The 22,730-nt window shown below is 39.3% G+C and overlaps 2 protein-coding genes and 2 pseudogenes across 10 annotated transcripts; 2 read left to right on the forward strand and 2 right to left on the reverse strand.

Moving 5' to 3' along the window:
• Positions 1-605: 605 nt before the first annotated feature.
• LOC133706951 (cytochrome P450 71A9-like) lies at positions 606-11,226 on the forward strand. The gene is given in 3 exon segments (XM_062132500.1): positions 606-1,926; positions 10,596-10,909; positions 10,911-11,226. Coding segments are annotated over 3 exon segments (1,536 nt in total). The 5' UTR covers positions 606-993; the 3' UTR covers positions 11,200-11,226.
• Positions 11,227-12,299: 1,073 nt separating this feature from the next.
• Positions 12,300-14,134, forward strand: LOC133744951 (cytochrome P450 71A9-like; annotated as a pseudogene).
• A 903-nt stretch (positions 14,135-15,037) lies between these two features.
• On the reverse strand, positions 15,038-16,855 carry LOC133744952 (cytochrome P450 71A9-like; annotated as a pseudogene).
• A 541-nt stretch (positions 16,856-17,396) lies between these two features.
• Positions 17,397-21,158, reverse strand: LOC133741896 (uncharacterized). Of its 9 annotated transcripts, none has more exons than XR_009862222.1 (10): positions 20,548-21,158; positions 20,128-20,241; positions 19,868-19,944; positions 19,691-19,780; positions 19,111-19,273; positions 18,551-18,622; positions 18,323-18,402; positions 17,932-17,995; positions 17,712-17,771; positions 17,397-17,614 (listed from the first exon to the last, which is right to left on the reverse strand). XR_009862222.1 is itself a non-coding variant. In XM_062169605.1 (6 exons), exons 1-4 carry the CDS (start codon positions 20,753-20,755, stop codon positions 19,170-19,172), a joined length of 516 nt encoding a protein of 171 aa, XP_062025589.1. In that variant the 5' UTR covers positions 20,756-21,158; the 3' UTR covers positions 18,208-18,402; positions 18,551-18,622; positions 19,111-19,169. The 9 variants fall into 9 exon arrangements, 1 of the variants encoding a protein (XP_062025589.1); XR_009862220.1 differs by having other exon boundaries at positions 19,889-19,944; positions 20,070-20,241; XR_009862218.1 differs by having other exon boundaries at positions 20,070-20,241.
• Between the last annotated feature and the right edge of the window lie 1,572 nt (positions 21,159-22,730).

Genomic DNA, 22,730 nt, shown 5'->3' on the forward strand with positions numbered 1-22,730 from the left:
AAAAACATTTATGTTCTGTGAAATTAGTCGACTAGCAGTTCTAGGTATTGTTGTGCTGAAAATTTGATTGAACTTTCCGAATGTAATAGGGGCACTTTATCTATTATCTAATACTCTAAATGATGCCCTATTATCTATTATCTAATACTCTAAATGACATGCTTGGCAAAATACATTATTTTAAAAAAAAAAAAAATTGGAGTAACCAAATTCGATTATATCTTGATGTGATTAGTTTCTTGGCTCATAATTTTTTTTTTTTTTTAATAAAACGATAAAAATATATTATTCAAGAAAGATGGTTACAATTAAAGATAAGAACATCCAACAAAATAATCGGTGCTTGATTCAACCACTCAAAGTTGATATTTGACTCATAGCTATGCTACCAAGCCGATGTGTTACACAGTATGTAGCTCGAGGAGTATGTGCCATAGTCAGGCCAGTGATGGTCTTGATGCTCACTTCAATGTCATGAATTAGACTGCCATGCATGTTTAGAAAGGTCAAGTCCATCAGAAGAGATTACTTGGACTGCAAGCTGACAGTCACTTTCAATGTCAATATTTTGTCCCATAGTGCTTAGGAAAGCGCAAAACTCTACCTTAATGGCAGAGGGTTTCCAGACTCTTCCCCTGTTTTGCCTCTTATTTGACAGTTCACCATTTTGAGAGAATGTCCTACAAGTAGACCTTTCACCATCAACAATCTACTGTGCCATCTTGATTATGAACATTTTCAGCATGCTAGTTCATTACTTCATTTTGATCCTATTCCTGTTCACACATTATTATAATAGTATTGTATAGTCAGATTTTGATCCAACTCGCCATTAGGCTACGTAGACTTTCGATGCAAACTCCATAATATCCTCGAAATTTCTTTGATATCCAAGAGCACTAGTCCATATCTTTGCCTCAATGTTGATAATATGTTGTTCCCATCTGTGTTTCTATATGTTCAGAATCTCAAGTTAAGTATGTTATTACATCTATGACAGGAACTCATCAATTAGCCATGAGTTCTTACTTATCCTTGTCCATGGTGCTCCTACTCTTTATTTTTCTCATACCCTTTGCTTTATTGCTCTTGATGAAGCAAAGGAAGCAAAATGTTCAAGCAAAGAGGTTGCCTCCTGGTCCTAGAAGGCTACCTGTAATTGGGAACCTTCACCATCTTTCTGATGATTTACCTCATTGTGCCCTTGAAAACCTTTCCAGTCAGTACGGACCGATCATGTTCTTGCAATTAGGCTCAAGATCTACTTTAGTAGTCTCTTCAGCCGAAATGGCAAGAGAGGTTTTCAAAACACATGACCTCATTTTTTCAGGTAGACCAGATTTCTTGTATGTTGCAAAGAGGCTTAGCTATGACTCCAGTCTATCATTTTCTCCCATTGGTAAGTATTGGAGGGAGGTTAGAAAGATTGTGATCTTGGAACTACTTAGTGCAAAGCGGATTCAAATGTTTCGTTCTGTGAGAGATGAAGAGGTTGGACATATGATTGATGACGTAGCTCACACTTCTAATGGTCTCATCAATCTCAATGAACTGACACATTTTTTATCCAACAGTGTCTTGTGCCGCTCGGCTTTTGGCAAAAAGTATGATGGTGCTGGAGGTGTTATTAGCAAGAACAGAATTCTTGAATTGCTAGAAGAGGCAATGAACTTGTTGGGAGGGTTCTGCATATCGGATTTTCTGCCATGGATGGGTTGGCTAAACAAGTTCAATGGTCTTGAAAAAAGGGTAGACAAGTGTTTTAAAGGGTTGGACAGTTTCTATGACAAAGTGATTGAGGAACACCTTGACCCAAAAAGGCCTATTCCGGAGCATGAAGATCTTGTCGATGTGCTACTTCGAGTTCAGAAAGATCCAAGTCAAGCACTAGCACTTACTAACGAGCAAATCAAGGGTGTCATCACTGTATGTTAATTTCCTTGTATTAATTTATGCCTGCGTCTTGATGTATTTAATTAATTGTCAATATATGTTTATATTACTTCAACACCTATTTAAAAATGTGTCAAGGGATCTTGAATATTCATTGATTAAATGTATAGTTCAACATAAGACCAAGTTTTGTTCATAAGGTTTTTATTGTTGTAGGAGAATGGAATTGTGTGTATATTATTGATAATAGGAGCCCTTTAAATAGAGAGTTACAAGGTACCCAAAAAGGTAATAGAATCCGATTACAATTGAATACCTAGAACACATTCCTATTACAACTCTAACCCTAGTTTGTAGAGGCACACATTATGTCAATATCCTTCAACACTCCCCCTTGTGCCGCTCAAACTTGGTGATGACGCTTTAATTGTTGCCTCGTTAAAAACCTTGCCAGGTAACAAAAACCCAGTGGGACAAAAATAACCCTGGTCGAATGACAAAAAGAGCACAACACGTCCTTCACTCTTCGAGATCTAACATGTAGACATCATACCTCCCCCTGATTGCTACAATCATGGGAGTTCGGATAACTTCCTTAATCCAATGCTCTTCACATGTTTCTCGAATGTGGATTTTGGTAACGACTTAGTAAATAAGTCCGCTACATTATCCTCAGATCGGATTTGGTTCACTTCAATATTTAGAAGTGTCTGTTGTTGCTGATTGTAAAAGAACTTAGGCGATATATGCTTGGTGTTGTCGCCCTTGATGAAACCTAATAAACCTAATTTCATTTGTTCAATACAAGCTGCATTATCCTCATAAATGCATGTAGGTTCATCTGTGGTAGACTTCAAACCACAAGTTCCTCGAATATGTCTAACTATAGACCTTAGCCATATGCATTCTCGCACGGCTTCATGTAGAGAGATAATCTCTGCATGATTTGAGGAAGTAGCAACAAAGGTCTGTTTTGTAGACCTCCAAGATATCGCAGTGCTTCCCATGGTAAAGACATAACCCGTTTGGGAGCGACCTTTGTGAGGGTCAGAGAGATACCCTACATCAGCAAAACCCATCAAGACATCGTTGTCATTTTGATGGAGGGGAGGAGGAGCACGGAAGGTGGCATTTTGCCTTGTGGGGTCCGATCCCACACTTCCGTTATTTCTTTTCTCTCTGTAGGGATAGAACAAGCCCATATCAATCGTACCTCTCAAGTATCGAAAGATTGTCTTTACACCAATCCAATGGCGCTGCGTTGGCGCGGAGCTGTATCTAGCCAACAAGTTCATAACAATTGAGGTGTCCGGTCTTGTATTGTGCTAAGTACAATAATGCGCCTATTGTACATAAGTAAGCACTTCTGTTATTAACACGTCTTCGTCATCATCCCTGGGACGAAACGGATCCCTTTTAGGGCAAGACTACGGACGACCATGGGAGTGCATCTTTGACTTTATCAAAATGCCTAAGCATCTATTGACACGGTATACAAAACCGTGTTCTCCCAAGGTCCTTCCTCTCAAACTCGGATTTCAGGTGTTCAGCGGTTTTCCTTAACTCACAAGGGTTCCAATTATGTTTATCAACATAAACCGCGACAATTGCAAATCCGGAACTTGTCATGGAAACGCGTGGGCATAGTTCATCATATCCTCCCAATCAAGTAGTCACTTTAGTGAGCGTTTCAACATCGTTGCAAACGCGCTCCGTGGTCTAGAGCCACTTGACTTGGGTAAATGAAGTTCACAAGAACCTTCATTATATTCCGTATCTAGATCCCCATAAAGATATGTGGTGACCACATTTGTAAGCTGCATGTTCAGTTATTTGGAAACTACCAAACTGACAAGGTAGTGGAGTGCAATGACATCCATTACGAGAGAATATGTCTTCTCGTAGTCGATTCCAGGGCGTTGTGAGAAACCTTGCGCCATAAGGCGAGATTACCATCTCTTTTTCTCATCACGCTATCTAACAAAGACCTATTAATGTCAACAGGTTTTATGTTAGGAGGTGTTGGCATCTCAGGCCCGAAATCCTTCCTCTTCGTTAGTGAATCCAATTCAACCTGTATCGCATCTTTCCATTTAGGCCAATTTTCTCTACGTTGGCATTCTTCAACGGAGTAAGGTTCGATGTCATTGGTCTCAATAATTCCACGTCTGAGTACACTAGTGTAGTTCGTAGAGATCTCTATATTCTCAGGAATTGGTTCTAACATTGAGGCGTCCCCCAACGATGTCTCTTGGACATAACCACAATCCAAAATATTCTCATGAGACGGATTTTGAGTATCAATGATCAATGGATCAAGTTGTGCCAAACTCGCTCTCTTCTTAGGGCGAGAATCCATCGAACCTATGGGTCTCCTACTCTCTCTAGCGGAACCCATGGCCTATGACGCCATTATACCACCTTTGTGGCGTCACCATACCACCATCCATGGTAGTGGTGTAGTACCCATCTTCTCTGGGTGGCACCATGTCCTCTTGTGGGGACATCAATCCTTGCAGGCATGTTTGCAGCAGGTATATGTGATCTCGTCACTTTTAGGGGATCAAGATGAGACATAGTGGGGACAGACCACGACAATTCCTGTCGTTCCTGTTGAACATTGACGTTCTAATCTCCCCCTAACGACGGGAAGACTGTCTCATCAAAGTGACAATTCGCAAATCCAGCGAAATAGAGATCGCCTGTCAATGGTTCTACATAGCGGACTTTATAGTTGGAGACTCATGTCCAACAAATATATATATGCATTCGTTGCAATGACTCATGTTGATGCGCTGTGGCGGCGCAATTGGCACATAAACCGCATACTCAAATATGCATAAGTACGAGATATTAGACTCGGACCCAGTCACTAGCTGTAACGCAAATAAAAGTTGAGTGGCTACTATGAGTCATAGACGAATTAGCATAGCTGCATGCGATATTGCATAACCCAAGCGGAAATATTGGTGCGCATTACCAAAATCTAGGCTACCATCGTAGTCATTTAATGGTGGCTTTTCCGCGATACCAATTGGGTATGTACATGGGAATACGATACTTGATATCAATACCCAATGATATGCAATAGTCATCGAAAACTGTCGATGTAAACTCTCTAGCATTATCAAGTCAAATTGACTGAATGGGATGATCTGGGTAGTGAGCCCATAGCCATATGTTATGTGCTAGAAGTGTAGTATAAGCAGCATTACGAGTGGATAATGGCACAACACGTGACCAGCGTGTTTGCGTATCAACCAACACCATAAAACATCTATACGGTCCGCAAGTTGGTTGATCAAATCCATAGAATTCCCTTAGATTCTTTGTAAGAATGGAATTATTTCCTCAATCTCCTTGGCATAGGATGGTCTCAATCCTAAATAACAGGCTTTACAGAACGAAACATGGGCTTTATAATCAACCAATGAGGCTTTTGTTTAAGCCATAATGTCACAATAGACTTGAGAAGTAGAGAGAGGAGTTTATGGCGTCAATGCCATGTATTTGCCGCAGGGGGTAGGCGGCGCCGACCATGTATGGCCGGTCTTTTCACAATCATGGCACCATGAGGCGCATGTGCAGCTCCTCGAACCAATTCTTGGTTCTTACTTTTCTTCGTTCTAAAAATGGATGTCCGTGTAAAGTCTTTAATACACGGATCATCATGTCAAAGCCTATATGTGTCAGAATCCCATACGTCGTCTCTCATGACATGGTTGGATTCAATAACTCGAATAGTGGTTGCATACAACCCACTAGAGCGACACATAAGTTTCTCTAATACTCGTTTATGTCCGTAGTCATTAGAGGTGATGCAAAGGAACTCTGTCCATTCTCATAATGTGTTTCCACATGAAAATCATTGGCTCTTATATAATAAAGTTCGAATTAAGGTATGTCCAAGACATTAAGTAAAAGAATTGACACTTTATTAATAGCCAATGATTACATCAAAGTTTCCAAAATCTAATCCAAAATAAAATCAAAGTAAGACACATTGTAGTCACTCTATCCGTTTGGTAACTCCAATCAAATATGACCAGGAAAGTAGAGAGAGATGTTGGTGGAGCGATGCTCTCTTAAGTACCAATAATCTCAATGACTTTCCTAGACATCACATTTTATTGGGTCCCCCCACATAAGAAAGAGTTAATACAATTGTCATTTATTGACTAAGGCAAATTGCCATTACAAAAGTTCTTGGAAAAATAAAAGACTACTCTAAAAATCTGCGGCATTTTGTCTTCATCGCCAGATTTAAAGTCTTCTTGAACTCGATGTCTTGATCAATGTGAGGCAGCTACCTTCTTAGGTACATTGCAAACTCAGGCCCATTGATCAGACGTTCCATATCAGAAATAGATACCATGAAGAGGATTCTCCCTTGATTGAGGCGCATTGGCGCAATGTGCATGGTCCCTAGGACCTGAGGCGTTGGAAGATTATGACCATGGCCAACGTTGGCTCTATGGTTTCCAACCCTTAGTCCCTCAAAATCACTGCTCCTACGGTGGCGTGATTGTCGCCTTTGGCGACTACCTTCATGAGCATTTCGATCATATGGATCATGACGTCTATGGCGACTTTCTCTAGCCATGGGACGATGCTCTGGATAGCTATCTCGAAGCCTATCAATTTCTCTTCTCACAAGCTCGTTGTCTTGCCTTTCAGCAATTTCCATAGCTTCAATAAGCTTTTGAAAGCTTGTGATCCGTCTTGCATTTATATGAGTCCGAAATAAGTCACAGGACCTCATAGCATAGACAGGGAAGGTATTGAGGGTTTTCTCAATCAATTGTTCTTCTGTGATCGTCTTGCCACAGAAGTGCATCATTGCTCTGATGCGGAGGGCTTCCGAATAAAATTGTATGACTGTATCAAAGTCAGAGAAGCGAAGATCACTCCATTCTGCTTCTAAATTCGGAAGGATGAAGTCACGAACATTGCCATAACGTTCACTAAGCGCTTGCCAAAGCTTTATGGTGCTATCCTCATTCATGAACTCAAACTGGAGGTCACTATCCATGTGACGTTTCATGAAGGCAAGTGCCCTGGAAATATCTTTCTTAGTTTGAGGATTTGGAGCTGTTTCTATATGACAAAGCTCTTGGATTGTATGCAATAAGTCACGGGCAATAAAGTGGAGTTCAACATCCCGAGCCCACAATAGGTATCTTTTGCCTGCATAATCCAATGGAACAAAATCGAGTATGTTCGAGTTTGACATCCTGAAAAGGGGGTGAAACAAGAACGAATTAGTTTCGGAGCTAAACTTCCACGAAAATTAACAATAATAAGATTTCCGAGCTATGCTACCAAGAAATCGATTTCCAAGAATCTCTTTTGGATTAGACCAAATAATGATGTTTTTAATATGGTCACAATTTGATGCTTTATGGACGCTCTTGGTCCAAGCATTATGAACACTCTTAGTTCATACGAACGCTCTTAGTTCGTTTAATTATGAACACTCTTAGCATACGAACGCTCTTAGTTCGTTAAGCGTGAATCCCCACAATTCCGCTTTGTTAAATACTCAAAGCCACACATGTTCATATATTCATATATTCCAAAATTCTGTAGGAAATAAAAGGAATTTAAAATACAAGAAAGCATGAACTTTAATCGTAAAAACTTACTTGGTAATTTGAAGATTTGCTTCACGATTCGTTATACACGCGCGTGTTGATGCAGGCGTGTAGCTAAATTAGGGTTGCTGGAATCTTGTCGAAAATTGGCAGTTGGTGGGTTGCCCTTCTCCCTTCCCCTTTTTTTTCTTCCTCCTTTTTTTTTTCTTTTTTTTTCTAACCTGGCCCAGCCCTTCTCCCTTCCTTTTTTTTTTTTCTTCTTTCTTTTCCTTCGGTCTTCTTCTTCTTTCTTACTTTCTTTCGTCTGTTCTCTTCTGCGTCGTCTTCTTCGCGTCTTCTGGTTCATGCTGTTGCAGGTCAAGGTCGCGTCTGCTGGTTCGTGCTGCTGCAGGTCAAGGTCGCGTCTGCTGGTTCGGTGTGGAGGCCGGACTGCAGGTCAAGGTCGCTGGCGTGCAGGCAGCGGAGGCCGGTGGGCTGCTGGTGCAGGTGGAGGTCAGTGCTGGAGTGCAAGTCGTGCGGTGGCGGCGTCTGGGCAGCGTGGGCTGGTGCGCAGCAAGAGCAGGAGGCTGCGGCAGTTCGACGGGGGAGCGTCGTTGGTTGCTGGTGAGGTGTGCAGCGAGGTGAGGAGGCCAGAAGAAGGCTGGAGATCCGGACCGGAGGTGAGGTGAGGTGAGGCTGTTGGCGCTGCACGGCTGGAGGCCGGTGGGAATTTTTTTTTTTTTGTTTTTTTTTTTTTTGGGTTGGCGGCAGAGAGAATAAAAAGTTTTTTTTTTTTAAGCTAGGGTTAGAACTCGTGCTGATAAGAGGGCTGGGCATCCAAAACCGAAATCCCGGTCCCGTCCCGAAACCGTCCCGAAATCCACCGGTACGGGCCGGGATCAAAATCTGAAATTTACTATTTGGGCCCGTCCCGTAGAAACGGGCCCGGTACCGGTACTAGCCCAGTCGATCCCGATTGATCCCGTCCCGTCCCGTTTAAATTAATTAAATTAAATATTTAATTATTTATATTACTTGGTTGATTTTGATTGGGTAGTTTATGTGAGAACACAGAGCAATGAACACACCTGATCAAAACATTTTGACCTAAACTAAACGGCCTAAGGCCCTAACTCCCTAAGCCGCAACGAACTAACGAAGGGATCCCCAGTTCTAAGCTCTCTTCTCCCTCCACTCTCCAGATCTGCTTATGTTCTTCATCTAAATCCCAATCCCCCTCGATCAGTCGATCCCCAATTCACTAACCCTAGTTCTAAGCTCTCTTCGAGTCTTCTCCACTCTCCAGATCTTCTTCTGTTCCTCATCTAAATCCCTGATCCCCCTCTATCAGTCGATCCCCAATTCACTAACCCAATTCACTAATCCCAGATCCCAATTCATTAATCGTTTGGGTGCTGCATAAAGAGGAAGGTCAGAGAGGTTTCAAGGAGGAGCATGATAAGAAGTTTCAAGGTCAGTCATGCTCTCATTTTCTCAGTTTCATGCATTGCTTTGTGGTTAACTGTGTTTTTTGATAATGTTAAAACTTTGGTGCAGGTGACGCATTTACTGACAGGTCACTTGTTCGACAATTACCTTGTTCCTGTGGTTCTTCATTAAAAGCCACAGGTTCTTATGAAAGATTGTCTACTCCTATACAAGCTGATGAGCGGTTTCATGGTTCGTCATACTTCACTTTCTCAATTCGATTCATTTCATTTTGGTCAACTGTGTTTTGTGACTATGTTAAAGCTTTGGTTCAGGTGTATTTGATTCATTTGATTCTGATATATATTTGACTATATATTTGATTCATTAGATTCTGATCAGCTTATATGACAATTACAGGTTTCAACTGAATGGTGTTGAATTGCCTCACGTGCCCAGCCCTAATAATAACCGCTCCACAGGTCCCCTCATTCATGTATATCATTGTCCTTGGTTGGGATGGATGTTTATATATCCACTACTGATCACTGTGATCCACAGCGACTAACCATATATAGTTAGGGAGTATATGTTTAGGATCATATTGATATATTCATTATTCACTATCCCTCGTGCTTAATTTGTCAAAGCCTCTTCTTTTGGAAACTAATCACTTTGGGTCACCAGTGACATAATATTGGTGTTTTCTGTTTTCTTACATGTAGTTTCTTACATTCAAGTTATCATAGATTAGATTAGATTGATCATTGTTTGTTAGCTCAGAATTAGCGTGATCATCAGATAGCTGCTGATGTATACTTCATCTCCAGGTCAGTTATTCACTTATTTGATTCAAATCGTTCGACGGCAGGAGCGAAGAAGGTAGCTGCTCGGCCTCATTGTTGATTCAAATCGTTCAAGACTTGTAGTTAACTAGTTTTTATCATGTAATGGACTTTAAGACCTACTGGACGTATTGTTGAATTCATGAATTGGTTTCTGTGTTTATTCATTTATTGAACTTATTGTTGGTCTATTGAATTGGCTATTTGCTGTGTTGCACATTGGATTTCTTTCCTGTCATAATCTGCAATTTGCATTACTGCATTACAGCCATGTCATAAACTCATAATCTGCATTACTGCACTTTGAATTCATAATCTGCAATTTGGTTCAAGGCAAAATTGATTGTGTAGATTTATAAGTTGCAGTGCTAAGAGGACAGCTGCATCCTATAATGATTGAAATCTGGAAATTTTGGATAGCTGTTAAAGTCCTTTAAGTGTGGAAAAAAAAAAAAAAAAAAGGGATTCGGGTATCCCGAATTGGGCCCGGACCCGACCCGATCCCGGTCGGTTTCGGTACCTCCGGTACCAACTTTGAAAAAACGTAATCCCGTCCCGTCCCGTCCCGAAAAATATTTCCGGTACCGGGTTCGGTATCACTCAATAACCGGCCCGTCCCGGCCCGTGCCCAGCCCCGACTGATAACGTGTTGTAGGAGAATGGAATTGTGTGTATATTATTGATAATAGGAGCTCTTTAAATAGAGAGTTACAAGGTATCCAAAAAGGTAATAGAATCCGATTACAATTGAATACCTAGAACACATTCCTATTACAACTCTAACCCTAGTTTGTAGAGGCACACATTATGTCGATATCCTTCAACATTTATATATATATAGAACCTTATTTTGCAGGACATATTTATTGCAGGGACTGACACATCCTTAGCCACAGTGGTATGGACAATGGCTGAGCTGATCAGGAATCCCTTAGTGATGAGGAAAGCGCAAGATGACGTGAGAGGAGTCGTCAAGGCAAAAGGGAAGGTGGAAGAAAGTGATCTTTCTGAACTCATGTACCTAAAGGTAGTTATCAAAGAAAGTTTTAGACTACATCCGCCAGCGCCATCACTAGTTCCAAGAGTAACTACAGAGAGTTGCACAATTGAAGGGTACGAAATTCCTGCCAAAACAATGGTGTTTATTCTTGCAAAAATGATTGGAAGGGACTTGGGAGAATCCAAATGAATTCTTCCCTGAAAGATTCTTGGACAGCTCAATTGACTACAAGGGAAACCATTTTGAGCTTTTGCCATTCGGGGCAGGAAGGAGGGGTTGTCCTGGTATGAACTTTGCTATGCAGCTAGTTGAGCTTACACTAGCTAATCTGCTGTATCGTTTTGACTGGGAATTGCCTAATGGGATGAAAAAAGAAGATTTGAACATGGAAGAAGCTGCTGGGATTACAGTGCAGAAGAAAGTTCCTTTATGTCTAGCAGCTACACCAGTACATCTATGAGCTAATACAAAGACCTACATATCTTTGTAAGCTATGGTGAAAAAATAATAAAGGCTCCATGTGAATTACCACACAAAGATGTTCCAAAAATGTAATAACAGTACTTATACTCGATCTAATGTACGTATTAAAAATAAATTTCAACACAGAGATATCTTCTTTTTATTCTATCTCACTGTCACTCAAACAAATCGCATTGTTTTCGGTTCAAGATGAACATTGGATCTGTAACCTACTAACCTAGTATTGTTATAGTTATATTTCAAACAGAAGAAAGAACATTACAAATTTACGATGTTTCCCATCTTCAATCAAGCAGAACCCCAATATCGAAACAGTACTAGTACTCTAGTAGACTAGTACTACATCTTATTCTCCCAAAGAAAGCTTTTAGCCATTTGAAAGTTGAAACCTCACCTCCTGCCATTATGTGTAAATTTAGGCCCTTAAGCCCTGCAGTAACAATTTGGCTAACAGAACCGCCCATGATTAGAATTTTTCAATGATTCAGCTACTGACCTGGATCTTATAATATGTGTTTCAATTTGAAATATCCTATGTTTTGCATTGACCCTAGGATATATAGTCATGACTTAAATCTATAATACAAGAATTGACAATTTAGCTCCGATTTATCTCTTACCATGTGATCGACAGCAAAATCAATACTAGTTTAATGTAAATCATTGCATGAGTACGTTTACATATCATTATCATGATCATTATGTATCTAAAAATATGGACCTAATAGCAAACTGAGAACTACAATATATAGCCATTTGCATTTGATTATACATTTCTCGAGCTCTGAGGGAAAAAATTATAAACCAATCAAGACTGTTTTGCAACCACTTCAATTTTTGTAATTTCTTTAACTTCTGAGTTCGTCAAAGATTCATCTTTCATGAAATTATGGAAGAAAAAACATTGATTAGCTAAAAGCACATGCATGATATTGCCAGAATTAGATATAGGTAAGTTCACTTGCTTCTTCAAAAGAACCAATGAGAGAAACCTTATTCCCCTCCATTTATTTATATTTGGTCAACTTTCAGGTTTTAGCTACTTGTCTCAGGTGACCGCTTTCATCAACACTAGTGCATATGCTAAGCAATCAGACCTGAACTTTGCACTTTAGCTACGTGAGTTCTTACTTATGTTTATCCATGGTGCTTCTACTCCTTGTTTTTCTCATACCCTCCATTTTCTTGCTTTTGATGAAGCAAAATGCTAGAGGAAAGTGGTTGCCTCCTGGTCCTAGAAGGCTACCTCTCATAGGGAACCTTCATCATCTTTATGATGATTTTACCCCATTCTGTTCTTCAACACCTTTCTAGTCAATATGGGCAATCATGTTCTTGCAATTAAGCTCGAGGCCTACTCTAGTAGTCTCCTCAGCTGAAATGGCAAGAGAGGTTTTGAAAACTCATGACCTAGGTTTTTCAGGTAGACCAGCCTTGTATGTTGCAAAGAAGCTTAGCTATGGATGTGTCAATCTATCGTTTGCTCCTTATGGTGAGTATTGGAGGGAGGTAAGGAAGATAGTGATCTTGGAACTACTTGGTCCAAAGAGGGTCCAAATGTTTCAGTCTGTGAGGGATGAAGAGGTTGGAGTTATGATCGACTCAATAGCTCATAAGTGTAAGGGTATTGTCAATCTCAGTGAAGTGACAGTTACCTTGGCCAACAATGTTTTGTGTCGCTGCGCTTTTGGTAAGAAGTATGATGAAGGTGAAATTGGCATGAGCAGAATTCATGAGTTGCTTAAAAAGTCGATGGTCCTTTTGGGAGGACTCTATATATGTATCAGATTTTCTACCATGGATCAGCTGGATAAACAAGTTCAGTGGTCTTGAACAAAGAGTAGACAAGTGTTTTAAGAACTTGGACAATCTCTATAACAAAGTGATAGAGGACCACCTTGATCCTAAAAGGCCTAAACCAGAGAATGAAGATCTCATTGATGTTCTGCTTTGAGTTCAGAAGGATTCAAGTCAAGCAATACTCCTCAAAATTGAACAAATCAAGGGTGTCATCACTGTACGTTCTATTTCACCTCTTTCTTCATGCACCTCAACATGCTTCTTTTGTCTATTTACTTTTTATATTTCTTTAACATACATGTTCACTTGCCAGAAGATGTAGCATGTTATGTAGCTAGCTAGACTGTCAAACTAGAGTTCTAGACCCTTATTACTAGTCTAGCTAAACTTCTATCAACATAACATATTAGACATCTAGAAACAATTTACAACTTCATAAATGAAAGACCGATATTTATACAGTGCAATTAGTAATTAAAAAAGGTAAAATCTTTTTGCAGGACATGTTTTTAGCAGGAACTGATACCACCTCAGCCATACTGGTATGGACAATGACTGAGCTTATGCGGAACCCTCTGGTGTTGAAGAAAGCACAAAATGAGGTGAGAGGAGTGGTAAAGGGAAAAGCGAAGGTGGAAGAAAGTGATCTTTCTCAACTAATGTACCTAATTAGTCATCAAAGAAAGTTTAAGAGTACATCCACCTACACTGCTATTCCAAGAGAAACCTCCGAGACTAGCACAATTGAAGGGTTTGTAATTCCAGCCAAAACAATGGTGTTTGTCCTTGCAAAAATGATAGGAAGAGACCCTAAATGTTGGGAGAATCCAAACGAGTTCTTTCCTGGAAGATTCGTAGACAGCAGGATTGATTACAAAGGAAAGAATTATGAGCCTTTACCATTTGGGGCAGGAAGGAGGGGTTGTCCTGGTATGAACTTCGGTGTACAGGTAGTTGAGCTTGCACTCGCCAATTTGCTTTATTGTTTTGAATGGGAACTGCCTGATGGGGTAAGAGGAGATGACTTGGACATGAAGGAAGCTGCTGGCCTTGCAATGCAGAAGAAAGTTCCTCTATGTTTAGCTGCTAGAGCAGCACTGCTAGTAAGCTAATAAGCTTGAAAGTACTAATGCATTAGTGGCAGTACGTATTAATGTTATGCGACTCAGTAACAATATTGTACTTGAGTGCCAAACAAAATCATAATGATCTCCCATATTAGTAGTCTTGATTTTGAAACAATATTGTTACTCCATCAGTAACATTATTGTTACAAGCTTGTGTTTGTTTCTTCTTCTTCTTCTTTTTTTTTTTTTTTTTTTTTTTTGGGATTTTTGCATCGTTTTCTTGTATTAGTAATAGAAATTAAGATATTTCCACATACAGGTCTCGCGTTATCATGATTTTGAATGCCTAATGCGTTGGACTTTCAGCTACCACTTGCTGGGAAAAAACAGTAGTAATTGAATATTTTTCGATGTGCCTGGAAACCTCCTGTAGACTCTCCAGAGGAATTTTATATACAGTCTATTTTTTTGATATTGGCCGGCGGTTCTGTTGAAATAGTACAGCATATATTATACCCAGCAAAGAAAAAGTTGTTTCTTGGTTTTAACTTAAAAATTGCAGATCCAAGGTTTCATTTCAGACTAACTAGTACGTTGGGTAACATTTTTAAATATAGGGTAGGTGAATAGCTAAGAAGATCTCAGTGAATAATTTTTGTAATATTGGACGGATGCCATTCATACGATCATATCAGACTAAGAGGAACATCAGAAACAAAATAAGTAAAAATTAAAATATACAGTATAAATCGAGTTTCAAGAACTAAGGTCGACCAGGGAAGGGCAATCACTTTATATGGTTGTCTTCATGATATCATCTTATTGACTTGAGCTTTTCTATATCTAGAAAATAAATCACAAAGTTATGGGAATATTCTACATAGTTCATCCACATGCATATTCACGTAAGCTTTAACATGATCCATACAAGAATTTGTATGGTTCTAACTAAAGATTTACAGGGGTAGCAGCTAGACATAAATGAACTTTCTTTTGCACTGTACGTCCAACAGCTTCTTTCATGTCCAAGTCTTCTCTTTTCACCCCATGAGGCAGTTCCCAGTCAAAAACAATAGATAGGATTAGCAAGTGCAAGCTCAATAACCTGCACAGCAAAGTTCATACCAGGACAACCCCTCCTTCCTACCCCAAAGGTAAAAACTCATAGTGATTTCCTTTGTAATCAACTGAGCTGTCCAAGAATCTGTCAGGGAAGAATTCATTTGGATTCTCCCAACATTTCGGGTCCCTTCCAATCATTTTTGCATGAACAAACACCGTTGTGTAGTCAGGAATGTGGTACTCTTCAATTGTGCAACTCTCTGTGGTCTGTCTTGGAATTTGTAATGGCAATGGTGGATGTAATCGAAGACCTTACTTGATGACTGACTTTAGGTACATGAGTTGAGAAAGGTCACTTTCTTCAACCTTCCCCCTTTGTTCTTGATGAGTTCTCTCACCTCATTTTGTGCTTTCGTCAATGCCACAGGGTTCCTAATTAATCAGCTCAGCCATTGTCCACACCAGTGTCGATGTGGTTGTATCAGTCCCTCCAATAAACATATCCTGCAAACACATTTAACAATTTTAGTACTCTCTAGCTTCCAAACCGGATGAAATTCTATAAATCAAAACGAGCAACGTTCTTTTGGTAATATCTAACATGTTATGTTTTAAGACTACTAAAATGCCAAACTGTCTAGCAACTGACAAGTAAACATTTCCAGAAGAAATAACAAATTTAACAAATTAATGGAGGAAGAAAAATAAATATAAATAAACGTACAGTAATAACACCCTTCATTTGGTCATTAATTAGTGAGGGCAATTGCTTGATTTGGATCCTTTTGAACTCGAAGCAATACATCAACAAGATCTTCATGCTCTGGTTTAAGCCTTTCAGAATCGCGGTGTTCCTCAATCACTTTGTCATAAATGTTGTCCAGCCCTTTAAAACACTTGTCTGCCCTTTGTTTAAGACCACTCAACTTGTTCAGCCAACCCATCCATGGTACATAGTCTGATAGAAAGAATCTTCCCAAATCCCAATAAAATCCTGGTTTCTTCAAGCAATTCATGAAGTGTGCTCTTGCTATTGTCACCTGCAGCACCCTCATACTTTTTACCAGAAGCGGAACGACACACAACATTGTTGGCTAAGTGAAGCGTCACTTCACTGATGAGATTGATGAGACCCTTAGAATTGTGGGTTATAGAGTACGTCGATCATAACTGCAACCTCTCCATCCCTCACAGAACGAAACATTTGAACTCTCTTGGGACCAAGTAGTTCCAAGTTCCAACATCACAATCTTTCGAACCTCTCTCCAGTACTCACCATAAGGAGAAAAAGATTGAGTCATAGGAAAGATTATTTCCACCATACAAGCTTGGTCTACCTGAAAAAATTAGGTCATGAGTTTTGAAAAGGGTCCTTGACCAAAAGCCCTAAAATGAGCAAAAGTTATCCCACTTACCCCAGCAAGAGATTTTTATTCTCACTTACCCTATTTGAAGTAAAATGACTATTTTGCCCTTAAAGTAATTAATTAATTACATTTGCCACTCTCTCTTCACGATCTGCCCTCTCTCTCTCTCTCTCTCTCTCCACACGATCTGCTCTCTCTCCGATCTCTTTCTCTCTCGCCTCAGAAAGACGGCGCCGGAAGATTCATCGACGGTAGAAACAGAAACTTGGCGAGTTTGATGGTCCGCCGGAATTGTGAGCTTGGAGAGTTGTGGTTCACCGTCTCCGATTCCAAGCATCGTCGCTACACGAAGAAGAACTCCCAAGCTCTGTCGATGATGCTCGGCCTCTGGAAGGACTTTCCGGCCAAGCTCCACCACAAGGTCTACAGATTCTCAATGTCGCCGGTAACCGCCTCTCCAGCGAAATCAAAATCGGAGCTCATCTCCGGCGAGATTTGGCCCTCGATCTCGACCTCCCACTACTACAAAAAAAGCATTTTAGGACGTTCGAAAAACGTCATTAAAAACTTTAGATGACACGCAAAAAAAACGTCATCTATCAAGGAGTCATTATAAGTCACTTACAAGGACGTTCAAAGAACGTCCTCTAATGTTTATAAGGACGCCAGAAAAACGTCCTCTAATCTAAAAAAAAACGTCATCTAATGTCTTTAAGGACACTTAAAAAGCGTCCTCTAATGTCTTTAAGGACATTAGAAGAGTGTCCTCTAATGTATATTAGGACACTTTTTAAGTGTCCTTAAATCCGATAAAAGGGTCATCTAATGTATACAATGACACTAAAAAAACGTCCTTATATCTATTATAGAACACAAAAAAAAAAATGTCCTTGAAACAAAAAGAAGACATTTACATACAAACAATCTTTACAATCCCAGAACGTCATTGTATCTATTACTCGTTACAATATACTTGACTACAAGCACTTCTAGAAACTAATTCCTAGTTAAACGTACATTCTAATCTTATCTAATTCTAGATGACAATAGACATACATACTTGGCTTCATCTTCAATATATATCTTCAGTCACCACCTGATAAATGACAAGCAAAAGTTAGAAAGTACTAACTAGAGGGCATGGCACCATAAATGACAAAAACATAAACTCATTATGAACAAGTGATACTAACCACGAGCCATGAATCTGAACAAATAACTATATTTGAAGCAACTACCGGTATAACTCTGCCCTGCATAAGTCAATAGTTGAACATAAGTAATAGGAAGAGATCAGATAAAATTGAACTTGAGATTAACAATTTATCCCATCAACCAAACTTGATGACTTAATTAGTACTTGTAGAGTAAACCAATAAGCCATAATCAAAATACAAACATTCTCAACTTTACCTGTTATAAACTTTAACATTTAAACATGCCAGCAGCTACTAGCAACTTAAGTTGAGCATGTGATCTGCCCAATAAAAAAAAAAAGATTAAATAAAGTACAGAAAAGCATATCAAAATATGCAAAGTAAACTTAAAAGAATAATATAAAGATGTATATTGATGAAAGCTACCTTTACTTGGTCTCGAATATTATAGACTATCTTGTTCAGAAACATTAGCATATCAAGATAGTTTCTTACTTCCAGCGTATAGGATATTACAGATACTATCCACAATAATTTTTTGAGCTAAACAACATATCCTGTAAAGAATGAAGTTAGGTTATAGATTGAAAAATGAGCACTAAAACTTTAAATTATAAGGATACTCAAGATTATATAGTAAAACAAACCTGAGTCTGAAGCCTAATATTAGTACGTAGAATATCTAACAAGTTTCAGCAGCAAGTATTTTAAGTATGGAAAGAAGTCACTGAAACAATAAAAAGACAGGTTAACATGAAACATTATGCTTTTCACATCAAATTTTAGTAGCATGATGGAACCAGACTGCAACTAATTAATAAAAAGACCAATGAAACAGAAACAATCTTGCAACAGAAAACCAACAACTTACTCACTTAGTTAGTTTCGTATAGCACATCTGGTGCAAGTAAAGCCAGTGGTAGTAACCAAGAAGTTAAAACTCAACCCTATGAAGAAAAAACAGTTAGCCACATTATCAACTACACAGTTTAATTTACTCTCTTAACAAAAGAGTCAAAACAAAAAGGGTCAATGGGAAAAAGACTGAAAAAGAAGTTACACCGTATATACACAGACAAAATATGAACACAAAAATTTACCAGCAAAACAGCTACTCTATGATTCCTTTGAATCAAAACATTATTCAACTCCAAAACATGCAAGATTCCATCACATATTTTTCTCAACAACCAAATTTCAAACAATTACAAGTTTCTCATCCCAATTTGATAAAGAAAAGGTCAGACTTATACTCCTGCTGAACAAGTTTAGAGCTTTGACCAAAACAAAAAAACCAATCACACACACAACATAAAACATATCACAATGTTTGATTCATGAGACAATCTACTTTGAATTTGCTTGAATTGTGTGTCAAAATTTTCAAAATTTTCGCAACAAACCAAACACTGCCTAAAAGACATAAACTACTCACCGGTTTTGCTTCCGTCTCCGAACTCTGGATCTGAGCTTGTTCAATTTGAGCCCTCAATGCTATATCGAATATTCACACAAACCCAAGAAAGCACGCAGAAACGTACCAGTGTATATCAAATATTGATTTTTCATTTCCTTGAGAGAATTCTGTTCAGAAGTTGCTGATCCAAGATGCAATCCAAAAATACAAAACCATTTATCAGCCGTTTTCTTGAGGTCTCAATGAAAAACAAACATAAGTAACCTCACTCTCAAACAAAACTAGAAAAGAAAACAAACATTGAACATGTAAATCAATTCTTCACGGAACTGAACTTGGCTAAATCAATTCTCTAATGTGTAACACTAGAATAAACAAAAATGTCAAGAATTTTACACCAAAATCCACACAACATTGCTTTAAACTTATTTCTCCCGAAATCCATGCAATATTTACAATTACAGAAGTATAAGTATATCCTCTGACAGAACAAACATTGACCCTTTAAGAAATAAAAATAAATGCATATATCCTGATACCCAGTAGTCATAGACATTATATTACATGTTCACATCAGCAAGAACATAATAATAGATACCTTGCTTGTCATAAGGAGCCAGATCTAAGGATTCTACTATATGGAGGGTTTGGTGGCAATGAATATGTCTCTTCTTTTTCTTCCCTGCACCTGCCAATGCAAATACAACTGGTAAGTGCAAAGACTCAAGATTTTCTACGAGAAAAATCTTAAACTATCAACAAGAATAGTTTGTACACAAAAATCTCTAAAACCAACTCAAAAATCTCTGTTGGCTGCTGGGGTTTGAGGCCTTGAAGGAACTCCAGGAGCACCTGTGCCATTAAACGTCCCCAAATTCATTTGTAAATGTGCAAAACTGCATGTTCATCCCAGTTATACACTAGGCTATAAAGATCTCACTACAACAAATAACTGGGAAGAAACAAATAATTCATACGATCTCGATAATCTGAAGTTAATAATACAAAAGGGCTAGCAACTAGCGTCATAGTCACCATGAGCAAACTTGTCCTCCAGGTAAAACACTGCCATGACTGGATTCCCACCAAATTTCCTGCCATTAGCTGTTGGGGGTGGCTCAACTTTGAGATATAGCTGATTAGCTGCAACTACACATTGATATATAACAAACAGCAAAATTAGAGGATAACTCAACCAATAGCATAAACCATCAAACTAGATGCCTAAAAGACTGCAAATTCTAGCTTGATTCAACTAGTACGCTTTAAGTAGGTATATCAAAATAAAAATTCTTTTATTTAATCTATTACTAATGCAATATATTTCCTTTGTTCCGGACTTCATATTCTAAACAATTGGATCTGTTGAATTGTTGTTCAGTTCATATTGAAATGAATCAAAATAATCAATTCAGTTGCAACGACACTACATTGAGCATCAATAGTTTTACTCACTTGTGGAAGCAAATACGTTTTTCCAGATACACTCTACATAACCAAAATAACACCCCGCCATCTCTCCACCTTGCACTGCCCCGCGGCTGCATCGCATCCCAACGCCGCAACACCGTCGCACCACAAAGTCGCCCACACCAGAACCTGGCCATCGTTCTAGATCAAATTCCATAAGGAATCGGATCCCATCTGGGCTCGCCTCTGCCATGAGATCGAGAACCCAGCCATCTCCAAGCTCTCATAAGCACCCGTGACGCCAGAAGCAGCCTGAAAAACGTGCCCCGCCGGCAAATCGCACCTCGCCGATGCTCCATGTCGGAAGTCACCCACGATCCAAGAAGAAAGAGTCCAGATCGGTCTTCTTCGTCCGAGATCGCGCCGCCCTCCTCCATCCCTAAGCCAGGCCTCCGCCCTAGAACCTGTCGCTAGCCCATGTTGTCATCCTCTCCCGGACCAGAACACAGCAGCAGGTGAGCCGGCGGTGTTCGGCCGGGAGAGAGCACTCTCGATCTCCCTTTGGTTTTTCTCCGCGCGTGAGGCGCGTTCTTGGTATTGCTGCTGTTTTCTAAAGGCTAAAGCAATTTGGGGAAAAGAGGTTTGTATACAGTGGATTGAATGCCTTTTATATTTTTTGTGTTCAACTATTAAGGTTTTAGGGTATTTTGCATGTGGTTCGAACCCCAAACCTCTGAGGCTGTGTAGGCGCGTTGGCTTTTGTGCAACGTCTCTTGTTTTTGCTTTTGGAGTGCTACCGTGCTGTTGACGTCGTAACATGGGTACAAGGACATTGAGTAAAAAAAACGTCCTTAAAAAAATTAGTGGGTGTCCCCGAAATGGTTTTCTGTAGTAGTGGATCCGGTGCTCGACACAGGGAGGTGGCAGAGGAAAACGTTGATATGCTATACCGATGGCAGAGGAAAGCCCATATATCCAACCTATTTGATAACAAAAACGAAACAAGAACGAATTGCCCGTTATCTTACAACAGTCAAAATTGGTTCTTGCTGGGTATGTGTCATCAGAGTTCGCCTCAATCCCAAAATTGGGATTCATTGCGATTATGGGCAAATGAAGCAATATTGCTCCGTGTTTTGTGGTCAGAGAAGTTCGTTTGTGATTGCACACTAAAATTGCTTCCGTTGCGTACTATTGATGCAGTCAAGAATGAAATTTTGCTTCGTATTTAGAAAATTGCAGATGGTTCTGCATCAGAACTGCATAATTGCATGAATTATCCTCCTTTAGTTATTTACGAAACTTGTTTTATAAATTTTGTTGGATATTGTCTACATATGTGAATCTATGTCTCGATGCAGGTCTATCAAGCAATTGTTGCTTATACAAATAACAACAACTTTGTGTTTTTCTCGCTGTATTGATATTGTTGTTTATAATAAGTTGAAGAGCAAGGAAGATGGATATGTGGCTTTCTGGGAATACTATGGAAGATGGAGCCATAGCACTTTTTTTACGGTAAAATGGGTCAAAAGCCCAAAATGAAAGAAAAATGAAAAAAAAAAAAAGTTCTATTGGGGCAATAGAGGCTCGTAAAAGGTCTATTGGAGGACAATAAACGTCTATTGGAGGGCAATAGACGTTTTGAATTGATGTAATCTCTTCGTTTTTTTTCTTTAATGGAAGTTTTATTTGTTTAATTTAGAAAAATTAGTTCTCATTCCGGCGATCGAAAATTGTATTGGAGGGCAATATACGTCACGTCTATTGGGGGGCAATACATGGTTGATAGACGTCTACTGGGGGGCAATAGACGTCTATTGGAGGCAATAAACATCTATTGGGGCCAATGTACATCTATTGCCCCTCCATTGGGGAGCAATAGACGTTTATTGGGGTAATAAATATGTCCGGCAACCTATGACCGGAATCCGGCGGCCGGTGATGGGCTCCGGTGAAGTCTCCTATGGTTTCTCTCTCTCTCTCTAAGTAACAAAAGGGTGAGGGGTAAAATTGTATTAAAAAAAATTTAAAACAAAAAAAAAAAATCTTAATGGGGTATTAGGGAAGACTCCCTTAGAGTGTATTGGGTAAGAGAAAATTAAAAAAACTTAATGGAGTAAGTGGGAAAAAAATCCCTAGAAATGGGGTAAACGGACAAAGACTCTTTTCCTCTCTTGCCATTTGGGCTTAGGATACATGCTAAAGTAGGATATTGGGCCTAATTG

The sequence above is a fragment of the Rosa rugosa genome, chromosome 4, assembly GCF_958449725.1.
Source record: "Rosa rugosa chromosome 4, drRosRugo1.1, whole genome shotgun sequence".
Lineage (NCBI taxonomy): Eukaryota > Viridiplantae > Streptophyta > Magnoliopsida > Rosales > Rosaceae > Rosa > Rosa rugosa.

Coding starts and splice junctions, on each gene's coding strand:
- LOC133741896 (XM_062169605.1), bottom strand. CDS start 20,755: ATGGCAGAGGCGAGCCCAGATGGGATCCGATTCCTTATGGAATTTGAT. Junction 20,242..20,547: donor AAACGTATTTGCTTCCACAA/GTGAGTAAAACT, acceptor ATCAATGTGTAG/TTGCAGCTAATCAGCTATAT. Junction 19,781..20,127: donor GGAGGACAAGTTTGCTCATG/GTGACTATGACG, acceptor TTGCATTGGCAG/GTGCAGGGAAGAAAAAGAAG.